The sequence below is a fragment of the Aquarana catesbeiana genome, linkage group LG07, assembly GCF_042186555.1.
Source record: "Aquarana catesbeiana isolate 2022-GZ linkage group LG07, ASM4218655v1, whole genome shotgun sequence".
NCBI classification, from domain to species: Eukaryota; Metazoa; Chordata; class Amphibia; order Anura; family Ranidae; genus Aquarana; species Aquarana catesbeiana.
This window is the reverse complement of record NC_133330.1, coordinates 252,523,840-252,544,364: the sequence shown is the minus strand read 5'-3', so window position 1 is coordinate 252,544,364 and position 20,525 is coordinate 252,523,840. Positions and strand designations below refer to the sequence as shown.

The window sequence follows — 20,525 nt, the reverse complement described above, 5'->3', positions numbered from 1 at the left end:
GCACTGATGGGCACTAATAGGCGGTACTGGTGGGCACTGATGAGGTGCCACTGGTGGACACTGATGAGGTGGCACTGGTGGGCACTGATAGGTGTCACTGATGGGTGGCACTGATGGGCAGCACTAAAGGGCATTGATAGGTGGCACTGAAGGGCACTAATAGGTGGCACTGATGGGCACTGATGGGTGGCAGTGATGGCCACTGATCTGCACTGGTAGGTGACACTTATAGGAAGCACTGCTAGGTGGCACTGATGAGGCACTGATTGGCACCACTGGTGGGCATTGATAGGTAGCACTTGTGGGCACTGATAGGTGGCACTGATTGCTGGCACTTACGTACTGTGGGCACTGATTCGTGGCACTGTGGGCACTGATTCATGGCACTGGCAGGTGGCACTGGTACGCGGTACTGGTTGGCACATATGAGGGGGCTTCACCTCTTCCTCTTTGGGACCGATGTCCCTTCAAACAGAAGCCGGTGATCGCCTTTTTTCTCCTCGCGCTGTCAGCGTGAGAAGAAAAAAAAAAGATTACCGATCTTCTGTTTACATCACGTGAGCAGCTGTCGTTGGCTGACAGCTGATCACGTGGTAAGGTGTCGGGATCGACCCTTTACTCGGATCTGTGATCACCCGAGTCTCATTGACTCGGGTGATCACAGCACACGCTGCGCGTGCCCTTCGGGGGGGGGGGGGCGTGGCGAGCCTGCAAAGGGGACGTCTATTGACGGCCTCCCGGCAGAGCAGACCTGCTCTGTAGCCGTCATTCGGCTATAGCGCAGATCTGAAGCAGTTGAATGTTTGAATGCAGAAAATACCAGACTATGGCCACTAGATGGAGGTAAGGAGCATACTTATTTGCCCTATTTAAATAAAATGAACTTACATGAAGTTTTGATGGATGAACAACTATGGAAGTTTTTTTAAATACACCTGGATGTACATATATTTGTAGTTATTAAAAACTAAGAGGCAATCCAGAGGTTTTAAGCTGCTTTCCATTTTATTTGCCCTAAACAGAGACTTTTACTTATCATTTTGGGATGGGAGCTTGGATTTGGGACTTGTATACTGTATGTGTAAGATGTTCAGTATATGACTTCCCCTTCTCTTTCAATGCTTGCAATAGAGCAAGCCATTTGAAGCATAGCATGTTTAAAAATTAACCCCCCTCCCCCCAATTAAAAAAAAAAGCTTTTTGACCATGTAACCACATAAAGACCATAACATACTATTTTCAAAAATAGTTAGGTTATGGTTATTAGGATAGATTAGGACAACATTTTTGCTGTTCGGGCATTTGGATGCAAGGTACTTTGCCAGGGGTCTGGTATGAATTTGAAGGGAGATTCTATGTATTTTGTGTTCTTGCTATAGGATTTGCTACAGCAAAAGTAACATTTACAGAGAAATAAAATTATACCATTTCAATTACCAGTGAATGACATTTCATTGTTGGCTTCATGTCATTTACTGGCAATTTAAACCTTTTTTCTTTGTAAATGTCAGTGCTTTAAAAATCACTGCTCCTGGCAAAATGGAATTTTTTTTAAATTGTTTTTCTTAACTTTTCTTATTAGTCCAGAAAATGGGCATTTTTTTATTTATTTTTTTGACAGAATTGGTACCCATTAATTTCAATGGGGTTCAGCTTTGTCATCCGAACTCCTTTGCAGTTCACCTTATCCCTAGTAATTAATCTCAAAGCTGGAATGGGTTACTAAGCTAAATAATGCTGCAAGCTCACAAAGTGCATGGCTTTAAAGACATAGCATGTATAATACATGTTTATTCATTCTCTGCAGGTGGTTTAAAACTATATTCGTCAGATAAAGTTGATGCCAATGGTTTAATTGATTCCTTCAGTGGCATCAAATCTAGCAGTGGGGATATCCAAGCTCAGTCCATACAGGTATGTATATTCTCTGTAGCAAACCTATCATAACATGTTAGTCAATATGCATACTGAGTTATTATTGTAAGCGTACCCAACTGTAATTTGACATGAACACAGCCCCATCTATAGTATAGTACTGAAAAAAGCATGATCATCGTGCTGCAAAACTGCACCCTTTATATTAAAACAAGAAGTATGCCATGTATATGTAAGAATATCATATGTCTATGATATATAATTTAAATGATAAAGAGAAATGTATTTTTTTTTAAATAAAGTCCAATAGAACTTTCAGTTTAAGTTAGCTTAATGTCTTTCCAGGTGCATCTAAAAAAAAAGGTATGACAAGTCTTGCAGTTTGTTTTCTTCACAAATAAACCACAGCCACAGAGTAGAAAAGCCTGTGCCCTGCCGAGTGTGGATGCAGTGGTCTCTCTCACCCCCCACCCCTGCTGAGTCAGAGCTAGAGCTCTCTAATCAGATCCTCAATTTGCTGATTGCACAGCTATAGGTCTGGCTCTGTAGGGCCTCTGTCATTAGACAATTGTTTTCCCTCGCAGACCAGGAGCCCCCCTGTGCAATGGCTGGGGCAGGGGACAAGCTATTTCCTCATTATGTGGCTGCTTTAAAAAAATAGTAAAATGTAAGACATTGAACACCTTTTCTTTTGAGGCATCTTAAATGTATTAAAGTGTACATGTTGCCATTTTTTTAGCTTTGGATAGAGTGGGGAAGGATTAGAGCTTGTGTCAGGCTTTACTGGAGAGATTCCTTGATTTTCTGTCTGGTAAAAAGGTTGTCACCGAGAGAGAAGGTGGAGGGAGATCACAACAACACAGACAGAAATATATATTTTTTAAAGTTAAAGTGATTGTAAAGTTTTTTTTTTTTGTTAAAAATAACAAACATTTTATATTTACCTTCTCTGTGCAGTTGGCTTTGCACAGATCAGCCCGGATTCTCCTCTTCTCTGGTCCTTATTTCATGCTCCTGGCTCCTCCCTCCTGTTGAGTGCCCCCACAGCAAGCAGCTTGCTATGGGGGCACCTGAGACGAGTCATAGCTCCCCGTGTCCAGAGCCGCTGCCTGGCTCCGCCCCTCTCTCTTCTCATTGGCTCACTGAATTTGATTGACAGCAGCAGCAGCAATGGTGCCGTGCTGCCGTCTCAGCGAATGAGGAGGGAGAGTCTCGGGCAGCCGAGACACTCCTGCAACATCGCTGGAGCGAGATGGGGCTCAGGTAAGTATTAGGGGGGCTGCTGCACACAGACGGCTTTTTATCTTAATGCATAGAATGCATTAAGATAAAAAAAACCTTCTGACTTTGCAACCACTTTAAGTCTGAAAATGCTAGGACTCCTGTCCTCTTTTTCTCTGGTGCGGATTTTCCCTTACTTCTTGTCTGATAGAACATTGATCCCAGAGCAGAAAGTGATGGGAAATCTCCTGAATAGCAATAGAACAAAAAAAAATGTATCCAAACCCAACAGAAATGGGATATAGTGCAGCATTAGTCCTTAGATTTGGTGGCTGCAATCGTTTCTGTTTTTAGGTTTTCTTTCCTGTATTTTAACCTGTCCTTGGGTGACAACACTCTCTCACTTAAGGGGGGGGGGAAGTGGTTACCCTAGACTGTTCTCCTGATTTGGACTACAATCCCCTTCCCCGCTCCTCACCTCCATAGCATTGGAGAGGGGTTATAAGTTCACAGAGGAAAACTGGTAAAAGATGATAACTTTTTTTGAGATTTCAAATCAATGCACAGGAAATCACAAGCACATTGGATTACCGGTAGGATCAAAAGGTAAAGCTAAGAAAATGTACTTAATCTGAAAAAAAACCCAGGGAAAATAAAAGCAAAACAAATGCAACCACCCAGTCTAAGGACTAGTAGGCTGCAATACGTTACATGTTTGTTCTTAGATTAAGAGACACTTTAATATGCTGGATTAGATGTTTAAAGAAATCACACATTTATACAACTGATAAGAAAATAATTTCTGTGTCCTTCTATGTTTGTACATTAATGTCCATTTCTGCTACTACAGATTGAAAGTACTGCAACTACAATAGAACCAAATCAGTGTCTGACTGGCAAAGTGACCATGGACAACAGTGTGGGCAATGAAACTTTCTTTTTAGTGACTTGGAACCTTTTGAACCCAAGCATTCAATTGACAGATCCATCCGGCAAAATATATGAGAATGCGCAGTTTGTATCTGATGCCGCCTCAAAATCTGCCCGTCTCGCAGTTCCAGGCACTGCTCAGGTATAACAACTATATTTTTTATTACTATTATTATTTTTTATTAGTATTATTGTTATATGTGGGGGTGTTTTCTTTTTGCAATGTATTACTTTTGCGCACTTAAATCTTATATGCTGTTAGTATTTTAAAGGTTTATTTCAGTGGTAAGGCACTGGGGGTTTGGCACCAATCTAATTGCAGTTAGAACATGCTTGCTTATTCATTCCTTTGCCTTGAACAAAAGCTGAAAGCCAAGGATTTGCACAGAGCAGCCCAGATCCTCCTCTTCTCGGGTCCCTCTTTGGTGCTCCTGGCCCCTCCCTCCCCAGATAGCAAAGGATAACTTGCCACAAATTTGTGGCAGTGTTGAATTGTAAGTCTGTTAACTTGCTACACATTTTCACAGGCAAGTTGTACACTTGCAGAGCACTTGAAGCACAAGTTCTAGTGCACACTTTTCCAAATTGTAGCAAATTTGTGTGGCAAATCTCTAGCAAGAGCAAAGTTGCATTGGTGAGTCTACAGCAAGAGCTCTACAAGTCTACAGCATGAAAATTCAGCCACAGTGACCCCTGTGGTGGGATGACTATTGCACAACATTACTGATCCAGAACTTCTAGCAGACTTGCAGAATGTTTGCAAAGAAAGTTGATCTGGAGTCCCGTACTGCAGACTTGTAAAGCCTGGCAAGTCTAGCAATAGCTTAGCAAGTAATTTTCAAACTTGCAGCATGATTGCTTGATATCTGGGTCCTGTTGATTGCCCCCACAGCAAGCAGCTTGCTATGGGGGCACCCAAGCCGAGTCACCGCTTCCCCATGTCTATTCAGACATGGAGCTCTGGCCCTCTCTCTCCTGATTGGCTAGCTGACTTTGAGTGACAGCAGCAGAAGCCATTGGCGCCGCTGCCGTGTCTCAGCCAATCAGAAGGGAGAGTCTCAGACAGCCCAGACACTCCTGGACATCACTGGACAGAGATGGGGCTCAGGTAAGTATTAGGGGGCTGAGGGGGGCTGCTGCACACAGAAGGATTTTATCTTAATGCATAGTATGCATTAAGATAACAAAAACCTTATGCCTTTACAACCCATTTAATGTTCTTAGACTGAAGTGTCTGAAGTTCATTTATCCTGTTTGGACAACTTTTTATAATATTTTATACTTCACTGTTCATTTGGCCCAGCATCCCATAGCCTCTCTAGTTTTTCTGATCCTGCACTTTGCACTTTATGCATGCATGGCCAAAACTTGACTTTCATGGAAAACACTGCAGCAAACTGATGATCTGCACATAGGCTTTTCACTGAAACCTGTGGAGTTAGGTGTCACCCTGCATGGCATGTGCAGTATGGGACTGGGAAGATTCTGAAGAATGGCTGTGTAGCATCAACCTGGGAAGCTGCTTGTCAGGTAATTACAGTACTTTCCAAAAATGCTGGGGCAAGGGGGCTTTCAAAAGAACCTTTAAAGCACTCTTCAACTCCAGTCATGGAAAGTTGAACACCACATCAAACAGGCCTCAGCATATAGACATGACAGACTTGCTGGAACCATGATAAAGCCAAATGAACACAGGATTTCCCCAAATGTCTAGAATTTTCTATAACATAAAATGTGTACCATACCTCAGAAGTTCTCTGTCATGCAACTGTGAAATCTCCAACAATAATTTTATTTCTTTATAGCCTGGCGACTGGCCATACAAAATATGCAACACACAATCTTCAGCTCAAGTCCTTGGTATTACGGTGAATTCCCGAGCAGCAGATCCAAATGTCCCCCCAATTACTGTTGAACCATTTCTTAATGCAGACACTAACAGCTTCCCCACTCCAATGGTTGTGTATGCTACGGTAACACAAGGGGTTGCTCCAGTTCTAGGAGTGAACGTGATTGCCTACATTGAAGCACAAGATGGAACTTCTACACCGCTACCTCTCCTGGACAATGGGGCAGGTAATGGTTTATATGCAATGTTTACTTACTTTTTTGTATTTATTTACTTTTTTGTCATTTCACTTTTATGGTCAAGTGTTTGCTAAAGCTACCCAAAGACTTTACAGTGTAGACACAATATAACACAGAAGTACAGAAATACTACCCATGTAATGGAAACCTATATCTCCTTGAAAATTAAAGTACATGTACATGTTTAATATAAAATTCTCTATGGGAGGCAGCAGCCATCAGGCATGCTAGGAGGCTAGGGAAATTTTCATTTAAATGTGGACAAGTACTTTAAAGCACTATTAAACCCAAAACCAAAAATATATAATATATAAAATATAATGTATTGCAGCTTACCAATCATTAGATATGGTGGCTGCGTTACTTTTATTTTTTAGGGCTTTTTTCCTTCTATTCTCACCTGTGATCTAGCCAGTAACGTAACTCCTGTATTAATGTGCCTCCAGTTTGGATGGAGGCGCACAGGAGGCACCTTTGGAAACAGCATTGTTAGTTTAGAGGGAGGGGAGTGTTAGATGTACTAGCAGATTTATATAAAATAAAATGTGACACCTAACTCCAGCTAGTACTTAAAGCGGGATTCCGTCCTAAAAAAAAAAATTAAAGTCAGCAGCTACTAACACTGTAGTTGCTGACTTTAAATAAGTACTTACCTGTCCTGGGTGCCCGCGATGTCGGCCGCCCGAGGCCGACCCGTCCCTCGGCTCACGGGTTCCGGCACCACCATCCTAGGAAAGGGAAACAGGCAGTGGAGCCTTGCGGCTTCACTGTCAGTTTCCTACTGCTCATGCGTTAGCGGCGCTCCGTTCTGTGAATGGCCCCGTGGTGTTCTGGGAACACACACAGTTCCCAGAAGACAACGGGGCCGCTCACCGAGGAGAAGAACTCACAGCGGAATAGGAAGAGGCAGATTAGGAAGACTGCCTAGCAACAAGGGTTTAGGTAAGTTTAATTTTTTTTTTTCACATTTTTTTAAAATTTTTTTTAGGATTTTTGGTGATTTTTTTTTCAGGGTGGCCCTCCACTTTAATAAGCAGTTACAGCAAAAAAAAAAAAAAAAAACATTTTGAGAGAGAGGTTTTACATAAATAAAAACTGATCATTGTAAGCACCCCCATCAGTGGTAAATGGTTTGTGTCATCTCTGTAGCTGAAATATTCTGCTGGGGAGAATTTCCTTTTAAAAAACAACAGACTTATTGGCTAGATCACCACGTAAAAATAGAGGAAAGTAAGTCTAAAAAATAAAACGAATGCAGCCATCACATCTAATAATTTGTAAGCAGTAATACAATAAATGTTTGATTTGGGGTTTACTACCACTTTAAGGTTACATATGATCAAATTACTTTTGAGCTTGCAGTGACAGAACAGCCTGAAGAGCTTAGCCAAGGGCTTGAATTTTCCTATTTATTCCTACCAACCAGCTGATCAATTACCTGATCATATTTTGCAACGTATACTGACCCGAATCAAATAACCTATAAAACAAAAAAAGTTGAATGTCATTGGCAAGACCTTCATTCATTTAAAGTCTATTTTGTTTTTTTGTTACTGTTGATCCAAGGGTAGACATACGTCCACCACTGCAAACTCAAAAGGTCCATTCCTTAGCTCTTCAGGGCATGTTTAATCCCCCCATTCCCATGGAAAGGGTATCGATCAGCATCCCAGCGATGTGCCCTCTCCACAAGATTGAGAATTTTCCACACATGCACTGAAGACACAGAGGACCAGCCAATAGATTTTAGAGTGGTGGTCGTGTGGACAGATAATTATAAGATTTGGGGGTGCTGGAGGGTTAGGTGCTGGGGGGTTGACAGGTACCCGGTCCCACTTGGATCACCTAGTCAGAGGGGAAGGAAGTTCTTCTTCCCTCCCCCCTCCCTCCCTGCAATCTTCTGGAAAACACACATCACAGGTCTCAGAAGACTACAGGACCATTCACAAAGCCGGCTATGAAGCCGAAAGTCTCACAGCCCGCTGCGCACAGTTTGAATGCGGGGCCAGGAACCCAGAGGCAAGTAAAGAACTAGACAGGATGAGGATAATGCTGGATCGTTAGACAGGCAAGTGTCCATTTATTAAAAGTCAGCTGCTAAAAGATTTGTAGCTGCAATCTTTTATATTTTTTATACAGACTGCTTTAACAACAACCACTTTAACCACCTCAATACCACTGTATAGCTCCAAATATGTGTAGGTCTCAATATGGTTGATAAGCAAGTGCTTATATTTTAGATTTTTAGATGTCAAACATTTTGCAGTACAATGTTTGTAATTCACTGACCAGCCTATGGGTTACGTTAACATACAGTGATTACACTGTATCGTAAAAAATAACATTTACGCGTTCTTGCAAACAGCTAAAACACTTTTCTTAACTTTTTTTAACTTCTCTTTTTCTATATTCACTACAATTATAAGGGGTCTGTTAATCTCCCTCTACAATAGTAATTATAGGTTCTCTTTATGGAGACATGAGTAGCCTGTTAGACTTTTATGGGTTAATTTACTAAAGGCAAATAGACCGTGCACTTTGCAAAGTGCAGCTGCTCCAGAGCTTAGTAAATAAGGGGAAGCTTCACTTTGGAAAGAAAATCCAATCGTGCGCAGGAAATTTAAAAAAAAAAAAAAAAAAGCATTTTTGCTTGTGCATGATTGGATGATGGAAGTCAGCAGAGCTTCTGCTCATTTACTAAGCTCTGGAGCAACTGCAATTTGCAGAGTGCCACTGTGCACAGTCTATTTGCATTTAGTAAATCAACCCCTAATGTCTTCTGTGTCACTAGTCGAGGCAGATCAGGACATTGGGGTTTATTTACTAAAGTCGGAGAGTGCAAAATCAGGCTCACTTCTGTGTAGAAATCAATCAGCTTCTAACCTCAGCTTGTTCAAATAAGCTTTGGCAATAAAACCTGGAAGCTGATTTGTTGCTATGCAGAAGTGAGCCAGATTTTACACTCTCCAGCTTTAGCATATAAAGCCCAAAGTCTCTGACTTGCTTTTCCTTGCAGGGTTCTGGTACCTGTGAACAAGTCCTCAGAATTTAGCACTTCTCGGTTAATTCTCAAGGGACATCTCCTCCACCTGCATCACTATCCTAAAGCCCTGTATCCTCCAACTGTCCTGGGCTCACAGAGGAACCAGATGAGCCCCTGGACTAGAAGGGAGGGTTGGCACTTTACCATCACTAAACAACAGATATACCGTATAGAACTGACTGGGCTGCTGCAAAGCTGCTTAAACCACTTCTACAAATGCATAACAAGCCTGCTAATTACCAGATGGCAAACCTGCTGCCATTGCATAGCATTTTGCAGCTCCCTTCTGAAGATTAGAGTGATCTCCAGGGGGTGCTGCTGCAAGCAAAGGACTTTAATTGATGCCTTCCGGGCACTAAGAAGTTGCCAGGAGGATGACAATTTTTTGTGAAAAGTCAGGAGGGGGTTACGACCCAAAGATTTATTTTCCTGGAAGTGTCCTATCAGGAAGATTTCCCTTTTCTTCCTGTCCCAGGGACACAACATTAAGAATAAATCTCTTCAAAGTGAAGGGAAATCCCTCTTGTTCTGCTGCCAAATTTAACATCTTACAATAATCAAAGGTTTCTGCCCCAATGACAATAGTCACCAGGACACAGATGGTGAATTTCCACAAAGAGAAAGAAGGAGGGCGCACTGACCTTGTGCATTACCAATGGTAAATTTTATTAAAAGCTATAAAAGCAATAAAATTTACCATTGGTAATGCACAAGGTCGGTGCGCTCTCCTTCTTCTTTCTCTTTTTTCAGTTTTAAGAATACCCATTGTTCTGAGAAGGGCAGCAAGACTGCAGGCATGGTTTGATTCAGAGGGTTGGCCACACCACTTATCTATAGACTAAGCCCCCAAGCGCAGGAGATTGTTGTTGTTTTGGAATCTCCACAAAGGAAGTACAGATCTGATAAACCCAAAGTTTTGGCTTTACACATGCATACCCCACTTTTAAGTTTGTACTTTACATAATACAATATCATGAAGTGAATGACCATACAGTTAAAAAAGATATTTTAATCTGTTCATTTATCTTCTTTAAGGTGCTGATATTATCAAGAATGATGGAATATATACCAGATACTTCACAGGCTACAAGCAAAATGGAAGATACAATTTGAAAGTGCGGGTTGAGAATTATGGAAAAGATTCCAAAGCAGGCATAGCAAAAAGTCGGGCTTTATATCTACCTGGTTATGTTGAAAATGGTGAGAACATTTCCAAAATTAAGCAGATATCAATAGCACTGCCAATAAGATTACTCTGAAGATGTATACATTATCATTAAAATCTCCTTGTATCATTATTGGTCAATTATTGGTTTATTAGTAGTTTATTGTATTTTACAAAAACTGATAAATCTATTGGTTTTCCCTCTTGTTCCAGGTACCCTCATTTCTAACCCTCCAAAACCAAAAAATACCTTTGAGAATCAGAATGTGGGAAATTTCTCTCGAACCTCTTCAGGAGGTGCTTTTGTGATCACAAATGTGCCATCAGGTCCTATTCCAGATACCTATAGCCCAAGTAAAATCACTGACTTGAATGCAATAATTGAAGGCCAGATAGTCAAACTGTCTTGGACCGCAACTGGTGATGACCTGGATAAAGGAAATGGTATGATTTTTTTAAAATGAACTATACAGTTGATATTGGCTTTCTTGCTGTTGTACCCTAAAGTTCTCAGTAGCACACATGATGTTTTGCTTTATAATATAAACTTTCAAATTCAAGTAGACAAGTGCAGAATGAAAAATATTTGTTTTGTTTCGATTCGTTATTTACATAAATTAGTTTAATACTAAATTCATTTTCGAATCAATTTCGAATAGTTTTCGAATTCGAAGTTTTCGAATTCTAACAGTTTTTGAATTCTAAAAGTTTTCAAATTCTTTTAGATTTGGAATAGTTTTCGAATTCAAATAGTTTTCCAAAGAGAATAACATAGAAAAGAAAATAAAGGAATAGAAAAGAAAATATAGAATAGAAAAGAATATAACCGAAAATAAAAGAATATATTAGTGTAAAACAGAACAAAATAGGATGGAATAGAATACAAAGGAACAGAATAGAATAAAAAAAAAGACTAGAATTAAATAGAAAGATTATAACCATCTTCTGAATTTTGAATAGAATAGAATAGAACAGAATAGAGTTAAAAAAACAATAGAATAGAATAGAAATAATATAACTATTTTCCAAAACTCAAATAGAATCAATTTGAATTTGAATAGAATAGAAAAGAATAGAGTAGAATAGTAGAATAGAATAGTAAATAGCACAATAGTATAGAAAAATACTAGAATAGAATAGTAAATAGCATAGTATAGAAAAAAAAAACAACAGAATAGATTAGAATAGAATGAATATAATCATCTTCATATTCTAATCTATTATTTTTGATTCTATTTGAATAGATTCTACTTGAATTTTGGGAAATGGTTATATTCTTTCTATTCTATTCCATTGTTTTTTTAATTGTATTATTTTTTCTATTTCTTTATTCTATTCTATTCATTTCCATTCTATTTTATTTTCTATTCTAGTCTATTTTATTCTTTTCTATTCAAATGTATTCTATTCCAAATTTAAATTTCGTAACATGGTTATAGTCTTTCTAGTCTATTATATTATATTCTATTGTTTTTTTTTCTATACTATTCTGTTATTTTCTATTCTATTCTAATCTATTCTTTTCTATTCTATTCAAATTCGGATTGATTTGAATTTTGGGAAATGCTTATATTGCTTCTACTCTATTCTATTCTTTTTGTTTTATTCTTTTCTTTTCTATTCTATTATAGTCTATTCTATTCTGTTTTTTTTCTATTCCATTGTTTTCTATTCTATTCTTTTCTTATGTATTCAAATCTCTTCTATTTGAAATTTGAATTTCAGAAGATAGTTATATTCTTTCTATGTTATTATCTATTCTATTAGTTTATATTATATCCTAGTCTATTCTGTTCTTTTATTTTCTATTCTATATTGTTTTGTTTTACTCTATTATATTCTATTAATTTAATGTCTGTTATATTCTTTTCTATTCTATTTTTTTCTATTATATTCCTTTATTTTCTGTTCTATTTTATTCTCTTTGGAAATTTAAAAACTATTTGAATTCGAAAACTATTCAAATTCAAAAATGATTTGAATTCGAAAACTATTCAAATTCAAAAACTTATCGAATTTGACAACTATTCGTATTCGAAAACTATTCGAATTTGAATTTTCGTCTGTAAAAAGAACATGAGTGTGGTGGGGGGGGGTGCGGGAAGCAGGCAGAGGAGGATGAGGTTAAGAGTTAAAAGGTGGGAGGGGGCAAAAGTGGGTAAAAGCAGGGGAGGTATGGAGGTATGAATTGAGAGTGAGTGGGGGAGCATGCACAAGTTTGGTGAGAGAGGAGATACAGACATGGTAGTAAAGAGGGTGGCCTAGCCATGTCCGGGGACAAGGGAAGAAGATCAAGCATTAAGGACCATAGAGGTTCGGAGGGGGTGACTGAGCAGGGGGTTGCACAATAATTTTTTACAGTATAATTAGTCAATAAAACTGAAGAGGTGTGGAGTTGGAAGAAGAAGGAGAAAGGGACAGAGGCAGAATTCCCCAGTGGCAAAACAAAACTTTGACTAATGCATCATGCAGAATGAGAAAGTTAAAAGGATACTGTGAAAATCAAACTGTAACTTATCAGTTTTATTATTATATTTAGGCTATAAAGTAAAATAGTGCTGGAAAGGCAATAGACTTCAAATCATATAAAAAGTTCATCAATAACTTGTATGGGTGTTAATTTTCTTCATCATTTCCATTTTAGCTTCCAGGTATGATTTACGGATGAGTCTTGACAGCAAGGAACTGTTGGTTAACTTTGAAAATGGCACAGTTATAAACATCACCAGTCTAACACCACAGCCATCTGGATCTGTAGAACATTTCAATTTCACCCCGGAAAATCTCACTATAAAAAATGGAACTGTACTTTATTTCAGCTTGGTTGCCATAGACAAAGCAAATCTAAAATCAGAACCATCTAACTTGGCAAGGGCAATCATGTTCATACCACCTCCACCACAACCAAAGCCTAGTCCAAAGCCTAGTCCAACAACAAGACCAGGTAATTCAGCCATGGGGGTAACTGGAACATTAAGCATCATCATCCTCACTCTTGTGACAGCACTCACTGGCTTTCATATCTGAGTTACAGTTGAGAAAGACTTTATGTTATGTTATTTGTCTGGAAAACTAATGAACAAGTATTGCATTCTGCTGACGTTAACGAGCAGAGGAAACTAAAGGAGCTGTTTTAGCAAATTTACAAAGGACATGTGAGATGAGAACTGTTTGAGAATTGCTGAAACATTAGGTTAAAAATCCCCTAAAATGTATTACTGCGCAACAAACGCTTGTGCTATGAGCAGTGATAAACTCAAGCATTAACATGTTGTAGCGTGTGCATATATGACAAGCATTGGTTGGGATTTGGAGGTCTAATTCAACTGACCTGAATACAAAATGTGGCTCTATAGGGCAAAATACTCTCCCCCCCCCCCCCAAACATGTTTTAAACCAATATAGTCATTGTAATTGAAGTGTGGAGACCTAGACATGCTACACAGGGAAGTAAAAAAAAAAAAAAAAGCTAACAATTAAAAAAAAAAGCACAAGGTGAAACAAATCAAGGCCATGCAATTGGTGACAATTCATCTCAGGTGTATGTATAGCAATGTATGTGTTTCAAAACCAAGGTAAAACATTGGTGACGGAACACCAACTTAAAGAAAATATGAAGAAACAATGGTTTAAGAAATTTTAAGCAGTGAACAAGTTCACCATTCCTCTGCATTTTGAAGTTTCCATTGCTATCAGTTTAATCTGATGTGTATACCAGTGTTTCTCAACTCCAGTCCTCAAGGGGCCCCAGCAGGTCATGTTTTCAGAAATTTCCCTCAGATGAAACGGCTGTGGTAATTACTAAGGCAGTGAAAGAGATCTAATCACTTGTGCGAAATAATGGAAAGCCTGAAAACATGACCTGTTGGGGCGCCTTGAGGACTGGAGTTGAGAAACACTGGTGTATACTATGAAGATTACCTGTTATGGCAGCTGGGAAAAAAAGCCTAAAACTTGCAAGCCACCCGTTTATATTCAACATTGCTTTTTGGCCTTGATAGCCAAATGTAACTATCTCAGATCTTTTATGACCACATTCCTGGACACTTTTAAAGTCTTTCTTCTACAATTGTAATTTTTAACGCTATGACCTGTGAGAGAGAATAGCACATCACCCTTGATTTGTAATTTTATGGGCAGATTGGTTTGCAGTTTTTACAGCTACGTTAGTCAGGAGAGTCTTTTGAGGAGGTGTGGATGTACAAATTATGAAAGTTTTCAATACTTCTCTTTGGACATTGTTCCATTATAAAGCAGTGATCAGCCCAATTATCTGTTGAAGCCTTTCTTAAAACGTTGTTTAGAAGATTATGTTACACTGTACACAAAACACTGGAAATTACTGTTGAATCTGGATAAAGAGATATTTGGCTGGACTGTTTTAGTAATGACTACTACATAATGACTCACTCTACCTAAAATGGATATAGTCATTGTAAAGCTGGCCACAGCTTTATGAATGGCGGACCAGTTTCCTGTACAAACACAAGCAATTGGCAAAGTCAAGCATTTATTTTTGTGCCGATAGGGATGGCATGGAAGGTGCATAAAGCCACATCTAGCTTTTTATCCTAGGAAACAGTAGTTTTATGTTCACTGCCCAACCCATCAAATATTGGCCTTGATCAGCCAGTGGTGATGTCATGTCTATGGGTATCTTTACTATTGATTTAAATGTGAACATTACTATTTATCTCCTTAATGTATGGTATGCTAAAAAAGATAACCCATATTTGTGTTTGAATGTAAGCTTAGCAAAAGTTTCTTATGCTCAGAGGAAATTTTCTGGCTTGTGTGCTAGCTGCCAACGGGTATAATTTTACTGATACTGCATTTAATTTTAGAAGCCTAACAATTCATTAACACTTTTTTAGGCTATACTGTCATTTTGATTACGGTGGGGAACAATGTTAGTGCCATGCATATAAATATGGCTCTAATTTATTCTATTGGTTGGTAAAAGTATTTGAGGAACAAGAAGAAGAACATTCACTGATTAAAGCTTAACTAAACCTTCATTTCATATTCATCTAAACACGGTCCAGGTGCATCACAAAAAAAGGTGTTCAATATCTTTCTGATATTTTTCTATGGAAAGCAGTCACATCTAGAGTAGAAAGTCTATCCCCTGCCAGCATACAGTAGAGTGTGGTCTTTGATCTGCGTAGAAGCAGTGGTCTCTCTGCAGAGGTTTGACATGTCCCCTGCTGAGTCAGACCTATAGCACTGCAATCAGCAAAGCTCGTGCTCCTGCTGATTGGAGAGCTCTAGCTCTGATTCAGCAGGGAATGTGTTTTTTGTACCATACTGGCAGAGGACAGGGTTTTTACACTCTGGCTGTGGCTGCTTTCCAAAGAAAATGAAATGGACACACCTTTTTGTTGTAGTGCACGTGACGTATATTTCCCCTGATTTGAAATAAAGGTTCAGTTGAGCTTTAGGCTCGGTTCACACCAGGGGCGGCACGACTTGCAGGTCGCCTCACCGAGGCGACCTGCACGCGACTGCCACGGCGACTTACAAAACGACTTCTGTATAGAAATCTATGCAAGTTGCCCCCAAAGTCGTACAGGAACCTTTTTCTAAGTCGGAGCGACTTGCGTCGCTCCGATTAGAACGGTTCCATTGTACTGAATGGGACGCTACTTGTCAGGCGACCTAGGTCGCCTGACAAGTCGTCCTAGTGTGAACCGAGCCTTAGCTTTTTACCACCAATGATTCAATATTGCCTTGTTTCAACTGAGTGGATCTGTTCGGTTCGGTACGGTATGCTATTTTGAGTGTTTCCATATGAAAGCGGCCCATACAACCAAACCGAACCGCACCATTCTGGGTCCTGCTTCAGATGTGGGGCCATATAAAATGGTACGGTTCGGTTAGGGTGGAGCGGCCGTTGATCGCTCAGTTCACAGCGGGGGAAAGATGCAGCATGGACCTAGGTGAGTATCATTTTTTTATGAACCTATTCTTCTCTTTTAGTATATCCTCATTTTGGTTGCATATAGTATGTTGCATAATCAATGTTGGTTGCATATTTTCTAATTTAACATTTTAAACTGTTATTCAAATGAATAGTGTAGACCAGTGGTTATCAACCTCAGTCCTCAAGTACCCCAAACAGGCCATTTTTGCTGGTTTTCCTTTATCTTGCACAGGTGCTTTAAGGCTTGAGTCACACCTAAACCGGCCGCGGATCGCACAGCAACGCTGTCCGTCCCTGTTCTTCGTTTCAAGGATGAATCAAGCAGAATCTTTGCCTGAATTTGGCCCTGAAACGGAGGCAAAGACACACAGCGTTTCTGAGCAGTGCGCTTCGCAGTCGCCCCGGAGACATGTGAACCGGCTCCATAGAGAGTCAGTCACATTCTCCTGCTACGCGACTTGGATGAGGGGAAACCCACATCCAATTCGCATAGGTGTGAAGCCAGCCTTAATCGGAGTCAGTGGCTTGGTATTTTGGACAGTTATTTTATTTAAGAGAAATTCCCAAAACATGGCCTGTTTGGTGTGCTTGAGGACTGAGGTTGAGAACCACTGGTGTAGACTACCACAAATCCTCATTTTACTTGCTACTGCCCCTAAAAGTTGTATTGGTACTGCTACTTAAGGTGTAATACAGGTGACAGTAAACAGACAGATTATACAAAAATAACATTAAGCCAAGGTTCCCACTATGCTGCTTTTCCAGTGGCCACATTTGCATGGGCACAGCAGTCTTTTCCAAAATTGCAGCTGCAGTGCTATGCAATCCCTTAGCATAGGTAACCATTCGTTTCCAATGCTTGGGGTGCCATTAAGAATTAATAACAGTAGAGTGTTTTTGCGGCAGGTTTGGGAAAGTGTGTGATTTAGTCCCACACCTACAGAAGCGTGAACCTAACCTAGACTCAATTCACATCTCTTATGCCCCGTACACACGGTCGGATTTTCCGATGGAAAATGTCCGATCGGAGCGTGTTGTCGGAAATTCCGACCGTGTGTGGGCTCCATCGGACATTTTCCATCGGATTTTCCGACACACAAAGTTGGAGAGCAGGAGATAAAATTTTCCGACAACAAAATCCGTTGTTGGAAATTCCGATCGTGTGTACACAAATCCGACGGACAAAGTGCCACGCATGCTCAGAATAAATAAAGAGATGAAAGCTATTGGCCACTGCCCCGTTTATAGTCCCGACGTACGTGTTTTACGTCACCGCGTTTAGAACGATCGGATTTTCCGACAACTTTGTGTGACCGTGTGTATGCAAGACAAGTTTGAGCCAACATCCGTCAGAAAAAATCCTAGGATTTTGTTGTCGGAATGTCCGAACAAAGTCCGACCGTGTGTACGGGGCATTACATGCATATTAGGTGCGCTACCATTGAACTCTATATAACTTTTTGTTGAAAGCTTATAAAAGATGCAGCAAGCAGGACTTTTTTATTTTATTGCACTGCACCTAAAATGTTCAGGTGTGAAAGTGATATGAAAGGTTAAAAAATGTATATTTTTATATCAGATGTTTGTATAGTTTTGTCACTTTTCTTTATTCTTTGTTTTATGCTAAATCGTTGATCCAAATGTTTAAAATAAAACTGAAACTTTTAGTAAAAATGTGTAAGATTGTTTCATTTCCTTAGTGCATATAATATAAAGTAAAACCTTGGATTGAGAGTAACTTGGTTTGAGAGCGTTTTGCAAGACAAGCAACATTTTTTAATAAATTTTGACTTGATATACAAGCGATGTCTTGATATACAAGTAGTGTCATGTCACAACTGAGTATAAAAGAGAAGAGAGGTGCCTCTAAGTGTAGCGATATGGTTACATTTAATGAAGGTACAACATTTAGCAAGTCACATGGTTGATTTAAAGAGGCACATCTAAGTATGCAGGCATCCGGGGTAAAGCTGTCCACATAGACCATCCTCCACACCGCCATTGACATCATCCCTTTCCACGCTGCGCTCCACGAGCAGTTCAAGCCTCGCTTTCAGATCGCTCTACTGCAGGGTAGACGATTCCCGTTCACGATTGCAGACTGACAGCGGAGGGGGCTGTCGGTGCACAGGATGGTCTATGTGGACAGCATTACCCCGGGTGTCGCATACTTAGATGTGCCTCTTTTAATCAACAATGTGAGTTGCTAAATGTTTTACCTTCATTAAATGTAACCATATTGCAGCACTTAGAGGCGCCTCTCTTCTCTTTTATACTCTGTAGCTCCTGCTGGATTTTGCTTCTAATCCCCTTGAGGAGGCTTCCATTTGTGGATGGACATTTTATGGTTACACAACCTATCACATTGCTATAATCTTTTTAAACAGACTATAAACTGAAGGATTTATGAATACATGGTTGTGGAATGGATCATCTGAGTTTTCATTATTTCTTATGGGGAAATTTGCTTTGATATACAAGTGCTTTGGATTATAAGCATGTTTCTGGAACAAATTATGCTCGCAATCCAAGGTTTTACTGTATATGGAAGAGATAATAGTGATACTAGTCAACATGAGCAGCTGCTCTGTTTTCTGATAGCAAAATGCAACATTTCTGAACTCAACTGCAGTTCTGGTTTGCCCAATATTAGAGCAAGACATGCTTCTACAGCAGAGTGCTCCATTTCTCGTAGACCAGAAGCGATGACATGACATCACTTCCGGCTTTTAAGTGCAGAGGAGGGATTTGGGGTCTTATAGACCCCAGATCCCTCCATAAAGAGTACCTGTCACATGCCTATTGCTTTCACAAGGATATTTACATTCCTCGTGACAGCAATAAAAGTGAAAAAAATAAATAAATAAAGTAACAGTATAAAAAATAAATAAAATAAAATAAATAAATAAAAAAATACACATGAGGTATCACCGTGAACATCAGACCATGGCCAGTAATTCTATATATGGCACTTGGATGAATCATGTCTCAGGGTCTGATGAGAAAGCTGCAGATTTTCACTGTGAATGGCTGTAGCTTCCCCATCAGACCCTGAGACAAAAACGGTATACCGTGGCTGGGGTGGGACAAATTTAGATGGGGGCGCCCGATTTTAGTCACGCCTAGGGCAGCACAAAACCAAAATACCCCACTGCATACATGGATCGAAATTCGGCCAGCCCTTGCTGAACCAAATTTTGATCCATGTATGGCCAGCTTTAGTCTCATTGGCAGGAGCCCTATAGCATGCAGCTTCCTCTCCTCTCCCCCCCCCCCCCGCCCCATCTTTTCCCTCTCCTACTCCCTTCTTCCCCCTTTCCTTCTCCACTGCTTTTTCTTTTCCACCTTGCTCTTTCAGTGTAGTGTATCACTATAATCCCTAAATTTGTAATAGAGGGACAATTGGTGCATATTCTGAATCAGAAGGGTTTTCTCTTGGTTTAGATCAGTACAGGTTTTGGAGTGAAATTGTCCTGGGCCTATTCACACCACATGCAGTCCAGTGTGGTTTTTTTCTGCATCAAAAACGCATGGAAAGTAGGTTATATGGTTTTCAATGGCAAAGTTCACACCAGTGCTTGCAGTTCCAGTTTTTTAAGAAAAAAGTGGGGGAAAAAAATGAACTGCACTGCATCAAAAACACACCAAAAACACATAAAAAATGCACCAAAAATGCATCAAAAACGTGCATACAGAAAAGCATCTGGAACGCATCCACGTTTCTATGGTGTGGACTGGCCCTTAGACTTCTCCTGGTAACACTTCTGTATCATTCATTTAGACTGTCCCCACAGTAGTGGATGAAAACATTATGTTACCTCTGGCTTACTTCTTTTACAACCTTTTCCTTTTCGAGTTGTTTGATTTATGCATCTTTAGCCCTGCCAGCTTTGTGAGAGAGCCCTGAACTGGGTGATGGTTCATAAGCACTGAAACTTAAAAACGGATGCACAGTTAATATCTTAAAGCAGTAGTAAACCGCAAAAAAAAAAAAAAAAAATTCTCCTGCAAAATAATAACATCACATACTAGCACATTATGAAAGACTTTGCTTAGAGTGAAGCCCTCCAGCGGCACACTGTCAACGTTTATAGGGCTTCCATCTTCACCTGGTCTTCTATCCGGGCTGGTGGGCTTCAGCAGTCTGGCTGGCTGAGCCACGATGACATCATTCCTGACGTCACCGGCTGCTAGTATAGTAAATATCTCCTAAAGTGTGCATAATTAGGAGACATTTATTGTACCTACAGGTTAGCCTTATTTTAGGCTTACCTGTAAAC

General features: G+C 39.8%; 1 protein-coding gene across 1 annotated transcript in view; it reads left to right on the top strand.

Annotated features, from left to right (window-relative positions):
• The window catches only part of LOC141103520 (calcium-activated chloride channel regulator 1-like), a 53,205-nt gene extending 35,286 nt beyond the window's left edge, over positions 1–17,919 (top strand). Inside the window, exons 10-15 of the mRNA XM_073593194.1 lie at positions 1,808–1,914; positions 3,947–4,168; positions 5,832–6,102; positions 10,193–10,357; positions 10,536–10,766; positions 12,967–17,919. Of these exons, the coding sequence (XP_073449295.1) occupies positions 1,808–1,914; positions 3,947–4,168; positions 5,832–6,102; positions 10,193–10,357; positions 10,536–10,766; positions 12,967–13,349 (1,379 nt within the window). The 3' untranslated portion in view covers positions 13,350–17,919. The remainder of the gene's footprint in view (positions 1–1,807; positions 1,915–3,946; positions 4,169–5,831; positions 6,103–10,192; positions 10,358–10,535; positions 10,767–12,966) is intronic.
• Positions 17,920–20,525: the final 2,606 nt, after the last annotated feature.